At 45.6% G+C, this 27,218-nt stretch overlaps 1 protein-coding gene across 1 annotated transcript; it reads left to right on the top strand.

Moving 5' to 3' along the window:
• Nucleotides 1-966: 966 nt before the first annotated feature.
• On the top strand, nt 967-27,116 carry LOC142817438 (uncharacterized). Its single transcript, XM_075894458.1, has 3 exons — nt 967-1,008; nt 22,044-22,097; nt 26,588-27,116. Exon 3 carries the CDS (start codon nt 26,741-26,743, stop codon nt 27,056-27,058), a length of 318 nt encoding a protein of 105 aa, XP_075750573.1. The 5' UTR covers nt 967-1,008; nt 22,044-22,097; nt 26,588-26,740; the 3' UTR covers nt 27,059-27,116.
• Nucleotides 27,117-27,218: the final 102 nt, after the last annotated feature.

Genomic DNA, 27,218 nt, shown 5'->3' on the forward strand with positions numbered 1-27,218 from the left:
TGTGGGACAGAGGCTTTGCAAGTAAAAGAAGTGTCTTGCAGCAAAAACGTTGCTTTACAATATATATATATATATATATATATATATATATAAACTTTTCTCTTGCCTGTAGTATCCTTCTCATTGCATGCAATTGCTGAGAGATTGCTCTGCCTCCGGCTTCCCTCCGTGAACTTCTGTCATTCGGGATCAGTGCTCAAGTGTTCCACCGCAATGTATTTGAATATTTTCTATTTAAGGACAGCACCAATAAGCCTGACGTTTTTGCGCAGGCAAAAGTGCAGAGGACGCTCAGTCTTTTTCTAATGTGGAACATGGCAACAACCGTGTTCTGTTATGCTGGACACATCGCGGCTTCCAAGTTCAAGTCAAAATACGTAAGTCGCTCCTTCTAGGTCGCAATACCGGTCAAATAGTAACAATATCAAGTTCTTAAATAAAACAAGTGTTTGCGTCATCGACTTTCAACGAACGCACAAATAGAAAATATTACTATTTGAGATGATGTTATGCATCTCATAACATATAGTTTACATCATCCTGCAAATAATGATGCTGCAATACGTCGCACTCAAATTATTCATTGCACACGCACCTAAAATGTAATTCGAATGAAACAAGGAACAATGAACAGAACGCAATCCCTCTATTATCTAAATGTTTTCAATTGGGCATACGTTAATTTTGCTCCCATGTTCCTTCACGGGCGTATTTTCGTATCGCACTTATTAGTGTTGGAGATTATTGTAAGATATATGCAACGCAATTCTCAAGCTATTTAAGTGGAAAATATGTGTTTTTACGTTATTGCACATACTGTCAATTTTGAACTAACACTTAAACTATGAAGTCTTTCACGCCTAAAAAATTATGTTATCTCCATGGCAAAAAGTCTCTTTGTATGTCTACCCGACTACGAATGCTAACTTTGGTAGTGTTCACTAAATGCGGCCTTTACAGGAACGCATTGGAAAGCTGGACGAGGGCGTTGATGAAGAATCCTATCGTGTAAGTACCTTCTTGCAACCTGCGTCATTCATGCGTGGCTTGATTTCTTGAGGCTGGTTGGGTAGTTGCCCTGGTTGGGGCAGGTGAAGAATGAGTTTTATATGGCAACAAAGCATTTATCTCCTCTACTGAAGGCGTTTGTCGCTTCAAAGTAGTGCCGTAAACCCTGCGAGAGCCATAGAGCGACGGCATCCACACCATCCGAGGCCTGACTAACCTTTTATGATCACCTCGACTGGCCAGTCATTCAGGCTGCTATGTCTCAACAAACCGCTATTATGCACTCGCTTAAAGAGAAGCGCAGAACTCATTGCACCCTTTATCGAAACTCATAACTGAATTATAGCGGCTATTCCAAACGATGGAGCAAGCTAGCATGATCTTCAGGTACTCTCAGACCGATTGGAAGGTATCACAGGTGATATAAAATCCCTTTATCGAGAGATAAGGCCATACTTAACGAACCCTGATAGTGAGGAAGAATTAAGTGAGCAAGTTGGTATTTGTTTATAATAAACCATCAGTAACGCAAACTAACGGGGCGCAAGAGAGGAGACAAAGTGTGTTGTTTGCCTGTATCTGTGTCGTTTGTCCCCTTTCTTGAGCCCCTTAAGATTGCACTCCCACTATTCTATTATGATTGTTACTTGTGATTTTGGGGCCACTGGCGAAAAGATCACGAGTGTGTGTTATTGACTCCTGCATGATAGAAATGGTCAGCCACCTGTGGTGAATAAGCACACACCACGTTGTATACGTTTATGAGCCTGACGTCTATGAAAGAAATGGTGTGACGTTGTAGGCGAGAATATTCTTACTTAATTAACGCCGTGAACTAACAGCTCCCATTCGTCAAATCTTTTTAGGCTACAATGCCAGTTTGGTGCAAGACATGTTAAACGATATAAAGGAGGTGATCACAACAGCGCGAACGTGTAAGGGAAGAAGAATAGATAGATAGATAGATAGATAGATAGATAGATAGATAGATAGATAGATAGATAGATAGATAGATAGATAGATAGATAGATAGATAGATAGATAGATAGATAGACAGACAGACAGACAGACAGACAGACAGACAGACAGACAGACAGACAGACAGACAGACAGACAGACAGACAGACAGATAGATAGATAGATAGATAGATAGATAGATAGATAGATAGATAGATAGATAGATAGATAGATAGATAGATAGATAGATAGATAGATAGATAGTTAGATAGATAGATAGATAGATAGATAGATAGATAGATAGATAGATAGATAGATAGATAGATAGATAGATAGATAGATAGATAGATAGATAGATAGATAGATAGATAGATAGATAGATAGATGCGAGAGCTACGTGCAATACGCAAAGAAATGCTTCGCATTTGAAAATTTGATGTCTCAGAACAAACGCTACAACTTTTGTATTAGAGATTTTTGTTCTAGGGTTACTATTGAAAGATTTGTGCAATCATCATTAAACGCTGAAATTTTCCAATTTGAATGAAAGTATACTCCGCCGAGCTATATATTATGACTCTGAACAATACTTTGCGTAGAACCAATGTTTATTTTAGGGACGAAGCTCCTTAAGGCGTGGGCCTTGCGTCCCCTGTATGTAGTATAGCCACCTCTCGTTTAATCCTCTGGATGTCCACTGAATGGCGGCACTTGTATATGATGACCATATGATGGAAAGATACGAGATGGCAGTTGGAGTGTTCACTAGATGGAAGGACGGATGGATGGACGGATAGACGTACAGGCAGACGGACGGACAGATAAACTCACAGACAGATTACAGACAGACGGACGGATGCACAGATGGATGGATAGACTGCCATACATACATACATGCATACATACATACATACATACATACATACATACATACATACATACATACATACATACATACATACATACATACATACATACATACATACATACATACATACATACATACATACATACATACATACATACATACATACATACATACATACATACATACGGACGTGGACGGACGGACGGACGGACGGACGGACGGATGGACTAATGGACGGACGGACGCGGCCAGTGGATGAATCACGGTTTGCCGATGAAACTCTTCGAAGCTTCGCCCCAATCATTATCATTCACTCCCTGGATATGCTGCGATTTTTTATTTTAATACTTGGTGCTTCTTAGCTGGGACACCCTGTATAGCTGCTGCCGAGAAGGGTTCTGGAAGGAGCTGTCACCTTCCATGCCACCAGTTCTGACAATGCAGACAGTACACTTATCACGAATGATCTAATAACTAATAGCCAACTGCCATATTGCGTCTCTGCTGGCTAACAGTCCTATTAGCCGCACAGTTACGCAGTGAAATGTCCACCATCATGCGAACAAACGCTGGCGCGCTCCACTGATCAGAAGTTTCCTGAAAGGCATTCTAAGTTTTAAAGTGAGTACAGTCAATAACATTTTTAGCTCGAACGCTTACACATGGCCTAGGCTCGCTTGGACCGTGCTCAGCACTGCCAAGCGTTCAAAATCATATGCCTCCTGCAGTTGAAAATAGGTGAAGCGCGCATAGGTTTCACGAGTAAATTTCGCTCTCCAGTCGGTCTGACCAGCGAGTTGAATGCATTCACTTGGCGTCCCATTTTCGCAATGACTCGGCCGTAGCTATGTTATCACGCACGTCTATCGATTGAGAATTTTTAATCGTTTTCTGTATTAACTTACGACACTCAGAACAGAATACAGTAAAACCTCAGTGATCACAGGTCGTACGAATTCGTTGCCGTACACTCATCTCGCCATTAGGGAGCTTTAGCAGACGTTGTGGGCGACGAACGAGTTCTAGAATAGCGTTTGAATAGTGCTTAAAACAGCGTTTAGAATAGTGAGGGGTTACAACATATGTGGTACACGTGTTGCCGTGTCTTGAGTTGTACGAGCACGCCTTCCCAAGAACGAACTGCTCAAAAGTATAGGTGAGCATAAAAATGAACACTCCCAACATGAAAACTTCAGTCAGATAACATTTCTGTCATCGTTCTCGAGCGGTGTTGAGGTGCTAACGTCATTGCCCATGCATATATGCTGAAAGTACTATATTTGTTTCTTTCAATAGTTCGTCTTTCTCATGTACTTCTCTTCAAAACTTATCAAAGTGAACTCGTCTGTTGTGCTTTTGTTACATCTGGAATTCATATTGAATAAAATTAGTTTGCACTTCGTTGACGAGAATTCTCATTACTGTAGTACTGGCAGAGGAAACATGCATTGCTCATATACAGTGTGCCGTGCACAGGCGTGCAAAAGTGCTTTGCCAAAATGTTTGCGTCAGCGGTTCTGACACCCTTACTTTCTAGGGGGAATTTTCGTTAGTGTGTGCCGAACCCTTTTGATCACAGCCTAAGCCCGGCAGATGACATCATTTGTATATTCATATACTTTCTGTGCGAAATATATACATACATCACCCACGTTGACAGACAGAAAAGACTTTTACTTCGCTTCGCTTTCTCTTCGTTTTTGCTCACACCCAGTCCGTGATGCAGTGGGTGGTACGTCAACAACACCAAGAAGAAGAAGGTGGTCAGTGTCGCGAGCACATCTATTGCCGGGCTAGAGAGATAAAAGGCCTTCAGCACGACAGGAGGCCGGCAGTGTATTCGCCATATAGTTCGTCGATTGTTGCCGTCCTCGCAGTAGAAATCAGACGCATGCCGACAAAAGACACTCGTGCCGACTATCAGCAGACAGAAGTCGACGCCGTGACAGTGCATGTGTAAATGCGCCTTCAGCCGACTAAGATATTTTCGCTTCAAGTATACTTTTTGCTTTATTGATACCATCAGCAAATTTGGTTCATACCAAGTGGTATTTCTTTCGAGTAAGAAATCGTAATCATTTTTTATGTTAGCTTTATGTTAAATTTTGGGTGATGCGGGTTTGTTTGTGGCCCAGGCTTATCAGCATGTTAAAATTCATTACTGATGTTCTCACTCCGCAACGTTTATACGAGCAGATGGTACCGCTCAGAACGAGAAGCTGATTAAGCTACGTTAGGAATGAACCAACTTGCCCAATAAATCACTCTGATGAGCACGCTGTCGCGTAAGACTGCACTCACGGGCGGGCACGACAACGCGAGCGCGGGATTCGGAATGTGTGCCGCACAACCAATTGAGGGTCAGCGGCACGTCGTAGCCTTCCAGATTGTGGGTGCTTATCTCGGAGGTCTTCATGTGTCTTCATGTGCATTTGGTTTCCCATAACACGTTGCATTTGCGTCATTATTTTTCATTTTTTTCGATCGTCCTTGAGATAACATCGTTGTGCTGTGTTTACACGCACCTGCCTCACTGAAGAAGTCGTGTCTTGGCACTCGGACACGGTATGTAACGTGATCGAGGGCTGGAAGAAAGAGGAGATTGTTTTAGCTAGGCCTTGCAGCGTAAACACGCGCGATTATTCGTGAAGCGCACACTTGCCAGCTTTGCACGGAAGACTTCTCGGTTTTCAGCCATCCATCTGATTGTGTGTGCGTGGCCACAAATCCCTCCAAAACCATCCCCAACGCCACCGCGATAAGAGACTAAGGAAAGCAGAGGGAAGCGTTTTAAAATTTTGTGGCCTTCAAGTACCGGTTGCAAGAACCCCTTTTCCTGACTTTTGTTGCGGGACTACATTGTCGCGCAAAAAAAAGCACACTAAAAATTGGAAGGGGCAGTAGCCGTTACCGATCACAACACAGCTATTTATTCACTAACACGCGCACGCACCCATATTAACGAGGACTTGTACGATTGTTGAGGTATAAAATTGTAATTGTTAATTATTGAGAGATGTTTAACAGAGTGTTGTTGCCTTAAAACTTATATTTCGTTGGATGGTAATTTTTCATCATTTATTGAAATAGAAATTACATGGACAATGTCGGCTAATTTTTTCTGTCGCCGCCACTGCCAACATCATGCTCCATATATGTATACGTATCTATATATGCATATGTAAAAACTCAAGACAGAAAAAAAAAATTGGCCCCGAATCTGTATGTTACACTGCAAATATAGTCGAGAGACAATAGTATTGCTTCTGGACAGAGTGAACAAAACGTTTATTTGATGTTCTGCGCAATAAAATCAGTGAATGTTATTCTGGAGGCACTAAGTTAAAGTGTCTCTAGCGTGTAGCGGAGTCGAACGAGCGCATTGAGGCACGTTATACCGGAGCGTCATCTCGCAGTTATCTTCAAAAACGAAGGCGTGGGCGCCTGCGGAGAAAGGTGCGCGCCTGTCTCGGAGGTGATAAGGTGTAGAACGCAAAGCGACGGCAGGTGCCACCACCGTGTCGCCGTTGCAAAGCGTTGGAAACACTTACCTTTTAAAGACGATAGTCATTCTTGCGGACCTTCAACGGAAAAATTTTGGTCTGTCTGTCTGTCTGTCTGTCTGTCTGCACATTTGTCTGTTTGTCCGTCCTTAACGATGCCTCAAACTGCCGACGCCTTCCGCAGCGCCCACCAGTATTGCTCAAGCTTCAGCGTTCATACTTGTGTGGTTGTCAATTAAAAAGCAATTATTGCGCATATCTGAGGTACCATAACAACACGTCGATGTTTTGTATGTGTCCCTTAATACTAGAGAAGGCGCACAAGTAATTCTAAGAACCGCAGCGTTAAACACGCTGCACTGACAGTTCAACGCGGTGCTCAAGAAGGCAAGTGTTACCAACGCTTTGCTGGAACGACACGTTGGTGGCACCTGCCTATCGCTTTGCGTTGTACACCTTATCACCTCCGAGAATGACACGCGTCTTTCTCCACGGCCTAGTTGAAAACTTTATTGGACTATTTACAATGTGATCTCGCTTGTTAGCTTCAGCATCATGAAAAAAAACTCGGTTGACCTCAAACTGGTCAGCTTGTTACTGCACGGCAGGGAATGGCGATCGTGCGCAAGGCAGCACACCACAGGTTCAGCCTGGCTCTGATGAATGGGTCTTCAAGTAAATCCAGTTGGTAGTCCCTTCCATGTCTTTCTGTAGCTGAGGAAGGGTACGTTGGGCTTTTTAGGGGCGAAGCTCGTTATAGCGACACCCGTTCGTCCCTCGTAGCCGTAGTAGTAATGTGTAACAAGTATAACATTTTGACCACCAAGAAGGTGCCGGTGAGAAATTTATTCTGGGCGTTGTTGAACAACAAAAGATAATACTCAATGTACATGCCAATGGCTGCTAAAGGGAAATGTGAGGCAGGAGAATTCGGCTTTTAGTTAGCGCGCACGCTGCGAATTTTTTATTGTTCAACTACGCACAGAACACAAGAAAGGGTTGCTACGTTATACTCGCTGGGCGTAACCTCCTAGGTTTTAGAAAAGTTCAGCGAGCGTTGGGCCGCAGTGCCATGAATACGGTGAACTAGTATATATCATGAACTCGAGGTAGTTAAAGGTGGTAAGTAAACACGAAGCGCAAGCCGTAAGAAAGTGTGCGTGTAACTCTTCTCGTTCAGTCCTTGGAATGTCCGATGAATGGCGGTGCTTCTATATGAGGAATATATGATGAAAAGATGCGAGATGGTGGTACTTGGAGTGTTGAATAGTTGGATGAACATACACACAGACAGATGCATGGACGGACGCACGGATGGCTGCACGAACGGATGGACGCATGGACAGAAGCAAGAGCAGATGCATGGGCAAAAGCAGGTACGGACGCACAGATGAACATGCGGACGCACGAACAGACGCACACACAGACGGGCGGATGGACGCACGGGCGGCCACACAGATGCACGCATGGATGGACGGAAGCAAGAACGAATGGACGAACGATGCTTCGCCCCACTATCCATCATTCACTCCGTGAATATGCTGCCATTTTTTCAAAAAAGCAGACCAGCTTAATTCGTGAGCGGGGCATTCCCAGAGGATATGCTCCGTCATTGCTGGCTTGTGGCAGTAGTCACAGTTAGGATCAGAGTACTTTGTTGGGTGTGTCTTGTGAAGGACTGAGATTGTCGTGAAACTTCGTGTCTGTAATCTTCTGAGTGTGACCTCGTAGAGGCGGGTGGATCTTGGGGGTGGGGTAACGTGTTTTGTAGCTTCTATTAACTTCGACCTTAACTGCCGCCGGCTTTGTACTTTCGCTCGGTAGTTGCCTTCATGGATATAATCTTGCTTCATCGTTGCGGCCTGCTTCGAGCTCGCATCCCCGAGTCGTTCCTTTCTATGATGCTGCAAGGCTCGTTCATGAACTAGCTCGTGTTCAGGTATATTTGTGTGTCCAGAAATCGAATGAACTCGTACCCGGACTGATCGTTCTTGAAGTTTGGCGGGATAGTGCAGGCTGTGCCTGGCGTACGCTGGTAGATTTCTTCTAGTTTGGAGTGCTTGAAGCACTTGCTGTGAATCCGTGAAGATGTGAATAGCTTTTGGCGATGACTCTGTTTTATTGTAATGGGCTAGAGCTTCCCAAATAGCGTACGCTTCAGCTGCTTCAGGCAGTAAGCAGGGTTGAGTTATAAAGAATGAGGATGATTTCCCTGTTCTCAGGTTCAAAAATGCCCCTTTGTTGAAATCCTTTTAGAGTGCATGAGGCATCCGTGTAGATTATACCTTCTTCGTTAGGTATACTTTTAAGGTGTTCAATATGCCGCAGAAAGTAGTATGCCCTTGGCTGATTGTCTGAGGCTTGGCTAATACGTTTTGGGAGCTGCCGATTTTCTGTCACGGTAATATCTTCCCATGACGGAATGATGGGTATAATTTCAGGCAGGTCTTGGTTGCTTAGACCTAGCTCGTATCTGATGGCTCTTCCAGAATGGGTTAGCTTGAGGCACTCATTTCGAGCTTGCAGTGCAGGCTCTACATAGTCACGTAATGCTGTGGTTCGTAGGTTCCGGAACAACTGTAAATTCTGTTTTTTCCGGTGAAATCTGGAGACCTTGCCCGTCAAGGAAAGTGGTGATAACATCAAGTACCATCTAGGGTTGCTGCAGTTGCGTGGAGATGACTCCCGCGTTACACCAAATTGTTACATCGTCGGCATAGATTCCCGCGGAGATGGACTGGACTTCACTTAGAAAAAAGGCAAGTGGACGCATTGTTACGTTAAACAGTGCTGGAGAGATAGCGGCTACCGGCGGAGCTACGATTTTGTTGGAGTATGGTTGACAGGTGAAAAAACCTATTTTTATAGAAAAGGTCCTGTCCTGGAAAAAACACTGGACGTAATTATACAGCCTTCCACCAACAGGCAATTCTGACAGCTCTCGTAGTATAGTATCATGGGGCACCGAATCGAAAGCCTTCATCATGTGAATACCTACACTAGCGTTCGGCCAATAAGGAGAGGGGTTATTTAGTACGCCCTCGTATATGCGCCAGAGTGTGTCTTGAGTAGACAGGTGTGGTCTAAAGCCAGTTTTGGTCCAGTGATAGTGCTCCCTATTTTCTAGCATCCATTTTAGGCGCTTGTTTACCAATCACTCCATCACCTTTCCGAATAATGAAGTTAACAAAATTGGCCGCAGCGCAGTCGTCGGAGGTTTGTTTAGTTAGGTGGTGGTATAACACTTGAATGTTTCCACTCTTTAGGAAGATTGCCATCTTCCCATACTTGAGTGATGAAGGAAAAAAGAGGGGCTAGTTGGTTCTGTGTCAGTTGCTGTATTTGTTTGTAGGTAATCACATCAGGGCGGGAAGCTGTTTTACAATTTGACTCCTTTAGTGCTATTATAGGTTCTTGAATTGTGAAGGGAGCATTCATTATGTTGTTGGTTTGTTTTTCCGCTGGCCACTTTGGATACTTCAGATGCCTTGCCAGTTGTAGAAAAAAATTTGTTGCCGCACGTATCAGCGGGCGCTGGTACTGATGAATGGGAAGCCAAACAGAGTTTTTCAGCGGCTGTTCGAGTTTGGCCCCGGCCATCCAACGATTTGACAATGTTCCATGGCCTATGATTATTTATCTGACCGTGAAGCAGGTTGCAGCAATCCTGCCATTGTTGCCTACGTAGCTTGCATGCGTACTTTTATGCTTGTCTTGTAAGAAGCTTAAGCTTCAGGCGATTGCGAGTTGATTTTTCAGTCCTGTGTGCATGTGAAGCAGCTATGCGTGCCTCCCACAAGTTCAAGAGGTGCCTATTGGGCGCAGGCTTTTGAGGAATCTTTTTGTAGGTTTTGTTTGCCTTCCGTTTTTGTTTGCCTCTCGTATATGTTTTGTAAGTTCGTCAAGGGTTACTGTTTTAGGGCATCTATACATACAAGACCGATACTTGTCCCAGTCAATGAAGGAACGCTCCTTTGACATTGTAAAAATTTTTCCCCCGGCAATCACAATTGGCGAGTGGTCACTGCGAACATTGTCGGGCCATAATTCCCAGTGCGTACTTTTCGGTAGGTGCCTAACCCACGTGAGGTCTTGTGATGTATTATACTGATTCACGCCACCAATCCTTGCGTATTGGCCTGGCGTGTTGAGGAGGGTAAAACCGGCGTCTTCCAAAGCTTTCTTGAGTTGCTTCCCTTTGGTATAATCTTGTGAGTATCCCCAGAAGACGCATGGCCCGTTAAAGTTTCCCTGAATTGAGGTTGGACCTTTAGGGTCTATTTTACTGAGGGGTAGCACCACATTACTTGATTTGGGAGAGCTGTAGTGGTCTTGCCCTCTACTAGAGTCTGAATGCACGAAATTGAAACTGAAGAAAGGAGGTCGTGGAGCACCGGAAGGCTCTTCATTGTATACGATACACATCGACCAGATGAAACGCCAGCATAGCCTGGAATGGGCGAATTTTTACCCGGTTCCTGCACGCAAATGATATCGGGAATTTTTTCGAAAGCATTTATGATGTAAAGGAAGTCATCAACTTTATTGGGAAGGCTTCTGGCGTTCCACTGAACTATCAGAGGCATGATTCTGAATCTATGGTTTCTTCTTGATCTGCACTTGCAATAGGCCTGACGCGCTTGTTACCTTTAACCGACGTTTTTGGTTTGAGTGTCCTAAAGGGGCACTCACCAGGTTTGACAATTTTCAGCTGACAACCGCAATGCGTACACGAGGCGTTCATGATCACGTCAGTCTAAATTTTCAACGCGACGCGCCGCGGAAATGGGTCAAATTTCAAGATGAAAGCTGCTCCCCCTCCCCTCTGCTGGCGCACGCGTAGAGAATCAGGGCATGGCGTGGGCGTAGGAATGGCCCTACGTACACGGCGATGCGGTGACGTTGGTCCTCTACGTAGACGACTCTGCTCTGACGTTGTCAACAGTACACCACGTGACATGGCTAAAATACTTAACACAACAAGCGTAGTTTATGTATTTGTTGCTTTTAGAGATGAATAAAACTTGAAATAAATAATGAGACGCGAAAAAATTGTGCGCGTTTTTCTTACATTTTTTTCCGTGAATTGCTACGAGATGCGGGGCTAATGTGCCAGCGTTACGCATGCATTCGGGTCCCCCCCCCCCGGTCAGCGCATTGGGCAGATGACCGCCGTGGAATGCTCCTACACGTTCGCGCACTCATTGTGCTCATCTACTCTTTCGCGTCTGAGCCAGTGTTTCCAAACAATCCCACAGAAACAAGAAGAAGACCACAAAATAACGCTGGTCAACAAAGCAACGCCGTTCACGTGCACGGGGGCTGGGCTTGTTCGGGCACGTCATGCGCACGTCACCTCTTGGTCGGATGCCGGAGACGCTGGAGAAGAGCTTCGGCTTGCGAGTGGTTCTTAATAAAGAGAAAGGAAGAGAAAAGTGAGCCCCGTTATTGTCTGCTTCAGTGAGCGACACCGCTACAGGGCTCACAAGGGATGGGGGTGAGGAGGGATAAAAGGGTAGAAGTAAAGGTATAGGAAAGAGGAAGAAGAAGCAACAACAAACTGAGGGGATAGGAGAGACAGGAAAGATAGAAGCACGGTCACTGGAGTCCGAGGACGGGGTACACTTGCGAGCGATGTTGTCGGCGTCTGTAGATGGCGTAGAGCAGGTCCAGTAAGTCAGAGCTTCACTGTCGTCGAAGGCCGTCGGCGGCAGGAAATGACGTAGTGCGAGCCCAGTCGGCCAGAGCTACGGTGACGCCGAAGGTCGCAAGCGCGCAGAGCGCGCAGGCGCACAACCGGTCGGCACGAAATCCAGCGAGCGAGTCCCCGAGCTTTGGCTTGCGAAGGCTACGCGGAGGAGCGGCAAGGGCTTCGAGCTCGCCTCCTCTCACCCTCGTTCCTCGACGCTTCAAAAAACCTGTTTTCTCCACTCCTAATAAACCGACTCGAAAAATTTTTGTGGTAGAACATTCCTCACCGGACACCTACCAACTTCCACCGTCTAACTAAAATTTGGTATGGGGCTTCATGAGTGGCCCTTTAATAATGCGTTGCATGTGCTGTAGCTGTGAGCGAATTGCTCGAAGTGACGCTCGTATTGCTCATGCTGAGGGGTGAGTTGCCCTTGACCCAAGGTTAGAGCGTCTCTGGCAGCGTTTTGTTCTTTCAATTGGATAATCACAGTTTTAAGTTCATCAATAGTTTTCTGTTGGTCACTGATAATTTGCAAATACTTCTTCTGGCTGCTTCGTAGTTTCGCTAGTTCTTGCAGAATGCTTGGATGTGTATGTGGTGCAGGCGAGGCATGAGGTGGACTCTGAGTGTTATGCACCTTAGCTGCATATGTGGTGGCGGCCGCTAGCTGCGTTGGATGTAGTGTTGCCGACTGCGAGCGCGTATGTGGTGTGAGTGTTAGTTGATCCGTTGCAAGAGGCGGAATGTTCTGTTCCTCTGACTATTGCGTCTTCTGCGTCTTTTCGCCTGATGCGCAGCGGTTTGGTGAGGAATAGGGGGCCGCTGGCTTGTGTGGTTTGTTCACTCGCTCGCGAAAAGCAGCAGTAGCTGCTGCTACCTTTGGACAGTTGGGCGAGCGCGAGTCATGGGGTCCATCGCAGTGTATGCCTTTCTTTCGGAGTACACATACATGATGATATAGGGGTTTTAATGGCGCAAGGGCCATACTTGGCCAATGAGCGCCATGGAAAATGCTGATAAAATGGGAATGGTACATGATTTGGTACAATATGTACAGGATATGAACTATGGTACTGTTTCATGGCTGTAAAGAGGCCTAAAATTCCACGCCCTGAAGTGGGTTAAAACATACAAGTATTTAAAATCATGGAAGCGACGTGAATTGTGTGTAGCGGAAGTGAAAGACAATGTTCGTAGTGATAAAACTTGATTGAGGAGATGGGATTAGAACGAATGCCTCGTCAATGCATGCCTTTGAACCCTAGGGCAGCGAGGCAGGTGCAGTCTTCAATGGAACCACTGCAGCCTCGACCTCTTACGGATCACCTCGAAATACAGATTTGAAAGCTATCTATATCTTTTAAAAACCTGAACAGCAATTCAAGCTTAAAAAGAGGATCTCTACCGATGAACATGACTGGATGTAAAGGAAGTTTTTGTCAGTAGGGTATTAAAAAGGGCTTTTTTCCTAGAGAGTCTAGCCCATTGCATAGAAAAAGTATTTGAAAAACCTTGAGCAGTTACCCACATCTGTCACAGATGGGTTGCTCACCGCCAGACAACAAATATACATGTGTGCGGTGTGGGTGTCCTATTTGTAATCTGGTGAGCGTTACTTGTGTGTAGCATGATGTAGATACTGGTGGCCAATTTCCAAGTCTCGGTTTTATAACATATAACTTCTTTTGTGTTTGTCTATCCCATAGCCGCTGACAACACGCACTGAGCTCCCGTCAAAAGAAGGGCTTCAGGTCAAGCGCAGGGAGAGCGATGGATGTATTGGTAGCAGCATTGTTTTGGGCAGATACTGCAAGTTGATCCGCCAAGACATCTCCCCCTATCTCAGTGTCCTGGCATCCAGAACACTACTACATGTTGTTTGAGTGTGTATATCGTGCACAAAAGACAGTAAAGTGACACAAGGACAAGGTTTTTATGTTTTTGCAGAGATTTTAAAGCTTTTACGACGCTCAAGGAATGCGTGTATTAACTGCGCGTTGTAATTTTGATTCCTGAATGTGCTTAACAGCCAGCAGTATCGCATAAGCTCCTGCAGTAAAGATGCTTGAATTAGGGTGCAGAGCACCAGAATCACAAACAGATGGACCAACGGCAGCATAGGACACACCAATAGGAGACTTTGAAGCATCTGTAAAATATTCAGGACAAGAGTATTTCAGCTGCAATTTCAGAACGTATGCGCGTGTATGTGCAAGAGGAGCGTGCTTGGTTATTTGAACGAAGGATAAATCACAGTCAATGAGCTGCCACTGCCATGGCGGTGGATATGTTGCGGGAATCATTAGACAGTTTTCAAAAAGCCGTACCTAAGTTTCTTCAATTAGACCCCTCACGCGAAGTGAGAAGGGTCGTCTCACCGAGGGATGGTTGTCAGAAAGAACAGAACTGGACAAATCATTAATTATGGTGTGTGGGGGGTGTTCCTTATCCGAGTTTACTTTAAAATAATACCAAAAGGACATATAGGATATCTAAATGCGGATCAACCACTCATTGGACTCTACATAGACACTTTTTACAGGGCTTGTGCGAAAAGCACCCGTAGAAAGGCGTAGGCCAAGATTATGTACAGGATCCAGTATCTTCAATGCGCTCGGTGTAGCAGACTGGTAGACTATGGCTCCGTAGTCTAGGCGTGTGCGTATAAGGCTTTTATATACAATCATCAGGCACTTTCTGTCGCTTCCCTATGTTGTGCTTGACAGCACTTTAAGGATGTTCATTGTTTTCAGGCATTTGTGTTTTTGGACTTGATGTGCGTTGTAAATGTGAGCTTCGAGTCCAAAATTAAACCAAGAAATTTATCCTCAGCCTCTACAGGTATTCGTTGCCCCAGAAGCTCAATTCCAGGATTTAGATGAGGCCTCTATCCCTAGTAAAAAGAACGCACGTGCTCTTTTGAGGGATTATCCTGAACCCGTTATTATCTGCCCATTTAGCCACTTCGTTCAATCCAAGCTGGATCTGCGCTCACAAACTGCTAAATTGCAAGATTTAAATCCCATCTGGATGTCATCCACATATGTGCAGTAGAACATATTTCATGGCATGCAAAGGTGCAGCGAGTTCATTTTAATGATGAATAGCGTGCAGCTAAGTACGCTACCTTATGGTACCCAATTTTCCTGTATAAATAATTGTGACAGGGCATTTCCAACCCGAATCTGGAACTTGCGGTTAGTCAAATAGCTTTCTATTACATTTAACATACGACTTCATATGCCTAAGTGCGACAAATCTCGAAGTATTCAGAACCGCCACGTTGTGTCATAGGCTTTTTCCATATCTAGGAATACCGAGAGAAAAAATTGTCTGTGGACAAATGCGTCCCGAATCTGAGACTCTATGCGTAATAGATGGTCGATTGTGAATCGGCCTTCTCGACATAGACACTGGTTCAGGTCTAGTAGTTTTTTTCGAGGAAATGTATTAAACGGCAGTTTATTATTTTTTTGAAGACCTTACATAGGCAACTTGATAGTGCGATGGGTCTATAACTAGACACACTTGATGGATCACTTTCCGGTTTCAAGATTGGGAATAAAGTGGCCTCTTTCGATGCATCCAGAATCTCGGCGGAAATCCATACAGCGTTGTAGAGGTGGAAGAGGGTGTTCTGTGTGTCATGTGGCAAGTTCTTCAGTATTTGGTAAATAACACGATCAGAACCTGGTGCACATTCATTGCAACAGTACAGTGCTCTTTGCAGCTCAGCCATGTTGAATAGATCGTTGAATGCCTTATTTTTGGTGCATTTTCTATCTAATTTCTTGCTTTCTATAGTTGCTTTGTGACATTAAAACGTATTGAAATAGTGCACAGAGCTGTAAATACGTTGAAAATGGGCACCCACAAAGTTCGCTTGATCTTCAAGGCTGTTGTCATTAGTGTTTACTAATGGAACAGTGTGTGCTGTTTGGCCTCGGATCATATTTACCTTGTTCCAGGTCTTAGCTTTATCTGTATAAGAATTAATGCCCGACAAAAATTGCGCCATCTGTTCCTTCTTTCTTATCGGCGTATTCGTCGACATTGGGACTTAATCTGTTTAGAGTTAATAAGATTCTTAGCAGTGGGGGGAGTCGCGCAGTTAGTCCCCAAGCTTTGTTTGGCTTTTTCCGAGATTTCCGGCAATCTTCATTCCACAACGGCACACTACGTTTGACAGCAATACCACTTGATTGAGGAATACATTTAGAAGCACCGTCACTAATAGAAGCGGTAAAAAACTGAACAGCAGCATTAATTTCTAAAAACGACATCTCATCCCATGAGATACTAGTAAGAGTTCTAAACTGCTCCCAATCTGCTGCTTCAATTTTCCACCTCGTAGCAAACGGTGGTGACTCGTTTTCTATTTGCGTACTTAAGAGTATGGGGAAGTGGTCACTACCGTAGGGGTCATTTATAACGTCCCAGTTAAAATCGGGTAAAAAGGTGGGTGAAGCAATGCTGACATCTATTGATGAATAACTTCTGTTAGCAAAGATAAAAAATGTTTGCTCCCTCTTATTGAGCCGACATGCACCAGCACACATCAGGAACTGCTCAATCATATGGCCTCGGGCATCAGAGCGAGGATCTCCCTACAGGCCGCTGTGTGCATTGAAATCGCCAAGGGCAAAGTATGGCTCTTGCAACTCATCAATAAAAGACTGAAATGCGTGCTTGTTTAGCTGGTAGTGGAGTGCGTTGTAATGTGAACAGATGGTTATGAGCTTGTTGAAAAGGACGGCTCGGACAGCCACTGCCTCCAAAGGCGTTTGCAGCTGCAGAGCCTGACAAGGTACGGTTTTGTATATTACGATAGCAACGCCGCCAGAGAATCCGAGAACATCTTGGTGGTCTTTGTGGAAGACGACATCTTGTCGGAGAAAGTTAGTGTGTGTTGGTTTTAAGTGCATTTCCTGTGCACAGAGCACTTTTAGTGTGTGCTTGTGAAGAAGTTCTTGGACGTCACCAAGGTTCCTAAAAATGCCCCTGACGTTCCATTGCATACTTTTAGTTCTCATATTGAAAACAAACTAGTGCTGTGTGTGCAAAAGAAAGGCAGTCACTTGAGGCTCTTTCCAGGCCTCGTAACGCGCAACTTGTCCTTTTTGGAGCGGTCAACAAGATCTCGCCACTCCTTAGGCGTTCGATGCGCTGTCGAAATAACTGAAGTTTCCATTGTCTCTTCTGAGATGCCGGAAACGCGCTCTTGTGAGCGAGACAATGTCTGTGAAAGTCTCGCCTCTGAAGACGAGACTTTCGCACCCTTCGGCTCGGGGGCCGATGGCGATTTCTTAAGAGTCCAGGCTCTGCCAGCTGTTTCCAGCACTAGAAGGGGCTGGAATGGCTGGGGCCGCCTGAACTGCAGCCCCCGCAGGGACATTGGACAAGCCTGCACTTTCGCTGTGCGTAGCGCAGGCTGCCATCGATAGCTGGCTTTTAGCCGGCAACCCTGCACTTTAGGGCAAAAGGGTGTTAAAAGGGTGTGTGGGTTGTCCTTTTGGGGACTAATGGGGCAGCCACAAGTATTAGTCCCTTTAAGGACTAACAGCACCGGGTCCAACAGTTAGTCCCAAGAAGGGACTGACATTTAGTGCTCACTTTTACACCTTAGTGAGTAACTGTTAGTCCCACAGTTCACTCCAAAGGACTAACATTTTGTTTTCACATTCGCACCTTATGGAGCAACTGTTAATCCCTACATTTACACCTTAACAAGCAACCGTTAGTCCTCACAGTTGCACCTTGCCAGACGTATGGTTGATCTACTCAAATACTCCAATCGGATGAACTTTTTTTTCTCAGTTCAAACATTTTTTTTTCGCCAGGCCTAATCCTTTTTTCGCCTGTTTTTCTGCGCAGTGAGCAACAAATTGCGCAGAAAGCACGCGAAAAAGTAGTTAGCCACATATGTGTGACTGCTTTCGCAGTCACGGCAACAACGAAAGACAAAAGTGAGACATCGAAATCTTTTATTTTTCTACATACAGATAAAGTTTCTCCATTCTTGTAAGTGAATTCATGGTGAAGTGTACAAGTCCAGTCTCGTTGTCAAATCTTGTTGAATTCTTGGGTAGCTCCTCCGACGGAAGCGTCGCGCTCGGAGTCGAGCACTCCGAGCGCGACGCAACACGCCAACTGTCGCTGGCAAAATACGGGGAAAGACTGAGCCAGCAGAGGAGAAGAAGGGAGGAGGAGGCCTGGGCACCTTGGCAACGCTTTCCCCGCTGCCTGCGACCCGCGGGCGGTTCATCCCTTTGGCGCGTGTGGTTTCGCGCGGCACGCTACCCTGTGTGGTTGCTCCTCAGCGGTCTATCCATTCATCGCGCGCGCCTATTGTGCTCCGTTACTCCTTTTTCGGGTAATTTTGCCTTAGAGTGTGAGGTAAACAGACTTTGGTGCTGTTTGGGTGCAGCAGACTGAACTAATGCTACCCCGGGAGCAGTTGCCCCGACCAACAGCTCGCTGTGTGTGGGCTGTCCAGGTGGCGATAGCTGCTGCGGCACTGCCCCCCCCCCCCCCAACGCGCCGCATCAGCATAAGGTGTGTTGAAGAAAGAAGATACCCTCTTCCGGGTTTCCTTGAATGATATATTTTTCTTGACTTTAAGAGTGAATATTTATTTTTCTTTGTTCCAGTTGGCACACGAAGGCCAATACGCGGTGTGTTCCCTATTACAATTCACGCAGTGAGGCGTAGTAACACAGTTATCAGATAGGTGGCCGTGGCTACCACATCTTGCACAAGTTTCCTGACCCCAGCAGTTCTGCGAGCCATGACCAAATCGTTGACATTTATAACACCGTCTTGGATTGGGAATGTAGGGACGGACAGAGAGTTGGATGTAGCCTGTGTCTATAGATGAAGGCAATGTACCGGATGCTAAAGTGAGTATTAAATGTTTGGTAGGTATTTCTTTGTTGTCGCGTCTGATGAAGATTCGTTTCACATCTGCAACATTTTGCTCTTTCCACCCTTCAAGCAGTTCCTGTTCAGACATTTCAAAAAGGTCTGCTTCTGGAACAACTCCGCGTGAGGCGTTCATTTATCTATGAGGTGAAACAGATACTGGGATATTACCAAATGCTACGAGACTGCCAAGTTTTTCATAGTGATGTTTTTCAGTCAGCTCAAGGAGAACGTCTCCGCTAGCCATCTTTGTAACCTTGTATCCAGGGCCAAAGACCTCAGTCAGAGATTTGGCAACAAGAAGTGCAGATATGGCTCTGGCTTATTTTGTTAGATTTTCGCTGTGCATAACATGGCATTTTGTAAAGAACTGTCTGGGTTGGCTGAAAACTTACAATTCATTAGTGCGTCCCCTCTCAAGCGGAAGAGGATCTAGGAGACGGGGAAATGCAGGTGTTCCCATAGTAGTGTACTTTTTTCGGCACCAATGGCGACCACCCACCATGGAGTCCAATCAGGGGACGCTGAAGCACTTGATAGCATAAGGCTGCAGACGCCAGCCGTACATTGCCACTATAACCAAATATAACTACTCAAGGTTGAGTAACAACACAAGGTTAACTCTTGCCACCAGGAAAACTGGAAGTAAACAGAAAAGAGAAGTGGACAGAACAGACTAAAAGTGAGAGATAAAGACGAAGCTTTAGGGGAGAGAGGAAAAGGTGACTGCCGATTTTCCCTGGGTGGGTCATCCCATGGGTGCCGTCTACGTGAAGCCGGGGCCAAAGGGGTGAGTTGCCTCTGCCGGGGAGCCTTGAAGGTCCAATCACTCGGCGTCTGCTCAACCCCCCCCCCCCCCCGTATCACCTTTTCGCCAGACATGGCAAAGCCACGCACGGCTAGGCGTGGGAGGGAGTCGAAACTCCCTGTTAGCTCGGGTCCATGGTGTCGCTACACACCAAACGCCAACTTGCGCAGGCTACTTGCGCTGGCCTACTTGCGCAGGGCTGTGCAAACTTCAGGTCTGTGTCTTTTGCTAAGCATTTCATGCATGACGTTATCTTGGGTCTGTATTTGTGCACAGGAAAACGTACTGATTCGAAAGTCACGTAGTCTGGCAGGTTTCAACTGTCGAACGTGATTATTGCTGTGTTAGACGACCCGACAGGCCGAGCTGACACGATTTCCTGAGTTGAACTTGTCAGGCCTTGCATTAATTGCACTTAAGTTAATCCCTTGATTGTGTGAATGACGCCTCTTATGCGCCCTTTACGGAGTGCAACATGTGTATTAATCTGCATGATTTGATCGTCAATGATCAGGTGCTCCAGGTTCAGCAGTATATGTACAGCTTGATCTGTGTAGCAATCAACTTGGTGAGGGGCCTGCAGTGAATGTCCGACCCCTTTATTTGAGGAAGACTTAGACGGATATATACGCAGACTGTTACGGTGGAATCTGGGTGATGTTAAAGTCGTTAGGCGTCAACATTATGGTTTCAAGTAGGGTCTGTGGCTGTGCGGACGTTGGTGGCTTGGGTCGCAGTAGTTTTTGGTTCTGTACTACAGTCAAGCTTCCTTGGTCGTCCATAGCTGTATGCTCGAATGCCGCATGATGTTCATCAAAATTATGCGGGCTTACTTGGTTTCCTGTGGTGGTGGAGCCGTTGGGTGGTGTGTCGCTCGGAAGCCTTACCGGGATGATCCTTGGGTCGTGGGGTCCGCTGGCTGGCTGTTAGAAGCATCTTCCAGTTGGCTGACGGGTTGAAATTTTGACGGTGCGATTATCTCCTCCTTTAGGTGGCCTCCCCTACAAGGGAAGCAACTTCAGTGATGAGCGGAACAAGAGAACCGTTGACAGACGCCAGAAGCGTTCGTTGCAGCAGCGCGCCCCGACAGCCTTCCCTTTCTCCGCAGGGGCGTGCCTTCCTTCGTTTTCGAAGATAACTGGCAGATGGCGCTCGCGTCTTAGGTGCCTAGATGTGCTCGTTCGTCTCCGCTGCATGCTCGAGGCACTAACGCAGTGCCTCCAGAAATCCTTTCACCAATTTTCTTGCGCAGAACACCAAATAAATGTTTTGTTCACTTTCTCCGGACGCAAGACTATCGTTTTTCGGCGGCATTCTCAGATTATCTGCAGATAGGGGGCCAATTTATTGAGCATCTCGTTACACTCTCAGCGCAGCACTATAAACGCCACAGTCCAGAGTTACTTGTGTGTGCCTTTTCTGGTACGAAGGCAGCCATACGAAACATCGATGTGTTGTTGACAGACAGACAGATCAGAAAGACAGACAGGTCAGTTTTTTTTTGTTGAAGGTCCCATATTAAAAAAGCCACCCGCGCTAGACACCCAGCTCGTCGCGATGCACCAACGCACGCTTATCTGACAAGCGTAGTTTAGTTTGCTTCACAAATGTGGGGGGGAGGGGGGGAGGTGCTTTTGCGTGCACGCTTATCTTTCTGGGGAAGGGGGGGGGGGGGAAGTCGATTGCTTTGACCTTTCGCCGAGGCGATTGCGTTAGTTGCCTGGGTTATGAAGGTCAGTTCACTCGCTTGGTAGGCCCCATTTGCAAAAAGAGCGTGCTTTTCAAAAACAGCGAAGCATCAACTGAGACACTCGTTAGTTCTCCCTCATATCTGTACCTATTATTACGTTTCGTGCGTCGTTTTTGCTTAAACAGCGCTTCAAGCGTTTAGCTGTAAATTTTGTTAATTAGCTCTCAGCCTTTGTGTTGTTTTCGCCACACTTTGAGCTTGAGCAGGGCGCTGCACCTTTCAATTTGTTGGCCGTTCTCAGCGCTACATTCCAAGTTGTTCCTATAGCACCAATTGCTTCACCCTTGTGGCAAAAGTATGACTTTGTGGTGATATGAATTTCGGCTGATACGATTCTTTCGGGTAGCCTCGCGAGGTTTGTTTTTTGAAAGTTACTGCATTCAACTGCTTAGAATGCAGGGTTGTAGTCTCCCATATGTTTCCTTCAAAATATAGAATACCGGGCATGTGCCTGGGTAACATTCTTGCCTTCTTTCTTGCTGTTCTTGTGCTCCCTTCTATAACTAAACTTTCGGTTATGTCCTTTCTTTCAGAAAGCATCGTTTATCAATGGCATCTTTCAGTATACGCTGATTGCGTTGTTTAAGGTAAGATTATCAACGACTCTCTAATACTAATTTTTGGTGCTTTACAATCTAAAATCACGAGGTTATTGCGTGAAATGCTGTAGTTGAAAATTCCGGATATTTTGGCCACCTGTTGTTCTTCAACGTGCACTAATACCGTACAGTAGATGAGCCTCTATTGTTTTACATGCATCGAGATGCCACGACCATGGCCGAGATTGAGCCCGCGACCTTTTGGTCAGCAGCGGAGCACGATGACGTCACTGCTGTGGAATAACAAAAGTTCTCAAGAACTACTACATGACGATCGCCTAATTTTCAACGACAAACCCGACAAAAATGTTTCTGAAATTTTCTAAAGCACTTTTTATTCATGAAAAATTATTTCATGAACACGTCCAAAGAAAATGGTTAAGTGGAGCTGGTATATACAAAAAAATATTTAGTGCTAAAAACTTGCTCAACGAATATTTTAGACAATCATGATGCAAAACATACTGTGATGCTGGTTGACCAGAATAAAAACGTACTTTAACGGAAGAAAACTTTCAGGCCAAAGACCCCTATAGCATGCGCCACTTTCGCTCAAATAATAGACTCTTAGGCTTGGCAGTAGCCAGGAATTTTTCTCAGGAGAGGGAGTTGCATTTTTTGAACGCCTTGAAAAGTGCCTATTTTAAAGCAACAGCGTAAGTGAGCTTTTGTCGCAGAAATTCCGCTGTCGGCGTCAGAATCATTGGTTGTAAGTGAAAATTGTCCGCAAATGATTGATATGTGGGGTTTAACGTCCCCAAACCACCATATGATTATGAGAGACGCCATAGTGGAGGGCTCCGGAAATTTAGACCACTTGGGGTTCTTTAACGTGCACCCAAATCTGAGCACATGGGCCTACAACAATTCCGCCTCCTTAGGAAATGCAGCCGCCGCACCCGGGATTCAAACCCACGACCTGCGGGTCAGCAGCCGAGTACCTTAGCCACTACACCACAGTGGTGGGGCTCCGTGAATGAAAAACTGAGAAGAAAGCAAATAAAGTAAAGAATAAAATTTTCGGTCCCATTGAGGGTCGAACGTGGGCAGTTCGCGTGTCAAGCAGGTGTGCTACCACGAAGTTGCAATGTGACTTGCAGCTGCATCGGGAAAAACTACTACATAAATGCCACGTAGTGGAAGGTGTCTCCTTGAAGCATTTTGTTCGACAGGTGCCCTGACGAAAACGAGCCCATACGGCGAATTGTGTGCTATTTTGGAGGGCCATCTTAACTACGTCGAAAAAGTCCGGGATAGTGCAGCCATCGCCGCTTTAAACACACAGGAAGTTTCACACAGTTCTAAAATGGACAACATCCATCTAGCGGAAAAGGTATCATGCCTTTCCAGGGGCGTTGATCAAGCAAACGGCAAACGCAAGATAATGTGATGCCATTTGTGAGGCATTGTGAGACTCTTTATGGCCAACGAGATGGTGAGCGCTCAGCGTGTATCTTGGAGCCCATGCCGCTCTTGTTTTAGATCAAAAACACGTATTTACCATTCGTGCGCGCACGCGAGTTTGTGTGCATGTGAGTGTGTGTGTATAACAAAACAATATTAAGTATGCACTTAGCGGTTAAAGGGTGTAGTAGAGGCCGGGTTTCGCTATCGTGTTCAGCTATTGAAGGCCGAGCCTAAGGGTCCACCAATTTTTATTACACGTCCTTGGTAAAATACACCTCCATCCAAATGTAGGAGAAAGGAGACCCCCTCCCCCTCCTAACTACGAGCATACTGTCATGGTGCTGATAAAATTTTCGTAAACACTGCTCATTCGGCACGGGATTTTTTGTGTATTGGGAGACGGCCGCGTGTTTGTGAGATAATGGGCAAGGTTATTGCTTCTTTATATCTGTTTTTCTGATATATTATCACGTTATATCGTACCAGAAACATGTAACTAACAGTAAACAAGAACTTCAAGCTTGTCCAACCACCGACAATAAGACTAACGTCTTTTACACAAGCTCGTCTTTGTCCTCGTCATTGCCTGTCTTCCCAAAGAGCATTGTGGCGATGTGACGTCGTAATTACGAGAAGAAGAAAACAGCCATGCAATAATCCGTACACAAGAGGGTGTGCACAATCCCAAAAAGTCAACACAAAAGAGTTTGACGAATGTTCTGCGTTCGCAAAACAGTTTCATCCTCGAAACATGAACGAAATCTGCCTGTTGTGAAGGACGGGATTGACGAGCCGTGTCATCGTGGAGAACTTCGAAGTTCACATTACTAAGACAATGCAAAAGTCTATAGGGACAGAAAGAGCGATGTAACAACATTCTGACCACCCCGTTCTAGAATGGGAGCCCACAACTCTACTGCGAGTCCATGCATTGTTGCTCATTGATTCGCTCAACTACAAGCTTGCGAGCTGCGATCCAAGCCACATAAACTCGTTCGTCGTGGCACTAACATGGTGCCTGTCGGTAGGAGCATGGCATCTAGCATATTAGTGACCTTCCTGCTGTGAAGCAACCGGAGAGTTGTGAACCCAGTAGTTCCTTGCACAACGGTGTTGAAAGCGAACGTGACATAGAGGAGAATGCCATCCCAGTTTCTGTGGGCTTGGCCAACGTAAATACATAGCATATCGGCGATCGTCTTGTTTAGTCTCTTTGTAAGGCCATTGCTTTGTTGGTGGTATGCAGTAGTCTTCCAATGAGCTGTTGCGCTAAGCTGCATGACGTATTGTATCTTCCGGGTGGTAAAATCTGTTCCACGATCAGTTATAACAACTGCTGGTGCTTCCTATCATAGGACGATGTTCTCCATAAATAAGTGGCCAATCTCAATAGCAGTGCCATGTTGTAATACTTTGGTTTCGCAGTAACGTGATATGCAATGAGTAGTGACTGCTGTTTAGTGGTTGCCATCGTGACATTGGAAAATTTTCGGGACCCTTAAGCTTTTCATGCCTTAACTTAAGCCTTAAGCTTCGCCTTTAAAAGTTGAGTGCGATAGCGATATTCGGTTCCTAGTGCGCACTTCTACTACTTGATGTATGAAATGTTTTCAAAATTGGTATGCACTCTTTACGTCGCCTTAATTAAGGGTGCAGAAGCGTGTGTGCCTTTTCTAGTGAGTGACTGATTTCAAACTATGAAGTCATTATGATAATCCCTTGTTATCACTCCAGATAGCAATGCACGCTTGTGCCACACAATATTACGTCAATATTCATTGATTTACTGAGCTTCGCTGTGGTGGTCTAGTGGCTAATGTACATGGCTGCTGACCCGCAAGTCACAGGATGGGATTCCGGCAGCAGCGGCTACATTTTCGATGGAGGCGATATGCTGTGAGCCCTTGTTCTCTGATTTGGGTGCATGCTAAAGAACCCTACCTGCTCGACATTTTAGGAGCTCTCCACAACGGCGTCTCTCATATTCATGCGGTGGTTTTCGGGGTTAAACCCCGCATAACAATCAATCATTACAGATTCATCGACTGATATTATTAGAGATTGATTCGTAACTATCTTTATTGATTGATTGATTGATTGATATGTGGGGTTCATTGTCCCGAAATCTCCACATGATTATGAAAGATGCCGTAGTGGAAGGCTCCGAAAGTTTTGACCACATGGTGTTCTTTAACGTGCGCCCTAATCTGAGTACACGAGCCCACAGCATCTTAGACTCCGTCGAAAACTCAACTACCACAACCGGGATTCGATCCCATGACCTGCAGGTGAGCCGCGCAGTTTCTTAGTCACAAGGCCACTGAGGCGGGGCTGTCATGCAGAATAAACGGGGCAGAAATGTTTAGGATGCATGGGCAATGTCAATAGTCAAAGCTGAAAAAAACGGTAACAAAAATTATTAACCTACTCCCTCGCTTCATCAGGGCTACGAACTTTTTTGCAAGCCTATACGGCAATTGTCCGCGTTTTTCTTGTAAGTATTGACATTTCCGGGCCAGATTAGGCCTTCAAACAAGATTTTGTTCCTCAGTACTTACTAGTTTCTGCGAGATAATTGATATAATTGACAGGGAATTCATGTCAATGGGGAGTTGACGCGGGTATAGTTAGTTTGCTCTACCTTATCTAATTTTCTGCTTTTTTTGGCGCACTCAAAACGTTTTTCTATCCGTGTCAATAAGCCAGCCTACGGTTTATCTTCACCATCTGCTCTAGCAAAGTGGTGTCAGTGCGAATCATTCCTAAACGTTAGCTGGCATGAAAGTATTTTTTACTGTAATGCCTGCTGTCGAAAGCGCAATACGTGTAGCCTTTTCGAGATAACCATATGTGGTTCAAGCACTTTTTGGTTTCCTGCCGGCGAAAAAAAATTATATATAGCCAACTTCTTAAGGACCTGGTCGGTATACGCTACCTGAGCACTATGGCACATGCGGAAGTGTGCTCTTAACACCAGAACTGCGCATTACGTTTGATTTATAACCCCCGAAGCGAGCACATAAAGCTCTAACTGCGTCCAATTGATCTGATTCCTTGTACTCTTTGTCTAGGTATACGTGCTTTATGGCATATATGGTTTCTACGCCGAGAACAAGAAAGGCGGGATCCTTCCCAGGGTCGTCGAGCACGTCGTGATTTACAACGTGCCCAGCGGAGCAGCAGCCGGAGTTCCCGAATCCCATACCATCCTGATTAGGGAGTCGATGGACGCGAGGACGGACACCTCTACTGGCACGAGGGCGGTGACTCGTGTGCGGGAGTTCGTGCGGGTTTCCGGTGGACGTGGGTCTTCGCCCATGAATCGTCCTGCCCAGAAGGACGCCGGCGCCACGACTCATTCTTTGGAAGGGACGCCCATATCGGTCGATGCAAAATTACAAAAGCAGTCGTCGTCGGAAAACAGCATTTGTGGAGGCCAGCCGCAGCAGGCGCTGGAAGTTCCGGAAGCTGTATTTCCCGCGATCCGTCGCGAGGACTGCGCTGGAGCGAGCCGGAGTATACCGCGGCGTGGCACAATGTAAACTAATTGACGGCTTCGTTGTGATAACACACACTCGCCGAACGGAGTGTACGCACTCTCAGCCCAAGGATATAAAGATGATATAATTGCTAACGTCTCCTGATTTTTTTTTAATTTTGCATAAGGTGAACTGAAACCACATTGCAGGGTTACCGCGGAAA

The sequence above is a fragment of the Rhipicephalus microplus genome, chromosome 5, assembly GCF_043290135.1.
Source record: "Rhipicephalus microplus isolate Deutch F79 chromosome 5, USDA_Rmic, whole genome shotgun sequence".
In the NCBI taxonomy this organism is placed as follows: Eukaryota; Metazoa; Arthropoda; class Arachnida; order Ixodida; family Ixodidae; genus Rhipicephalus; species Rhipicephalus microplus.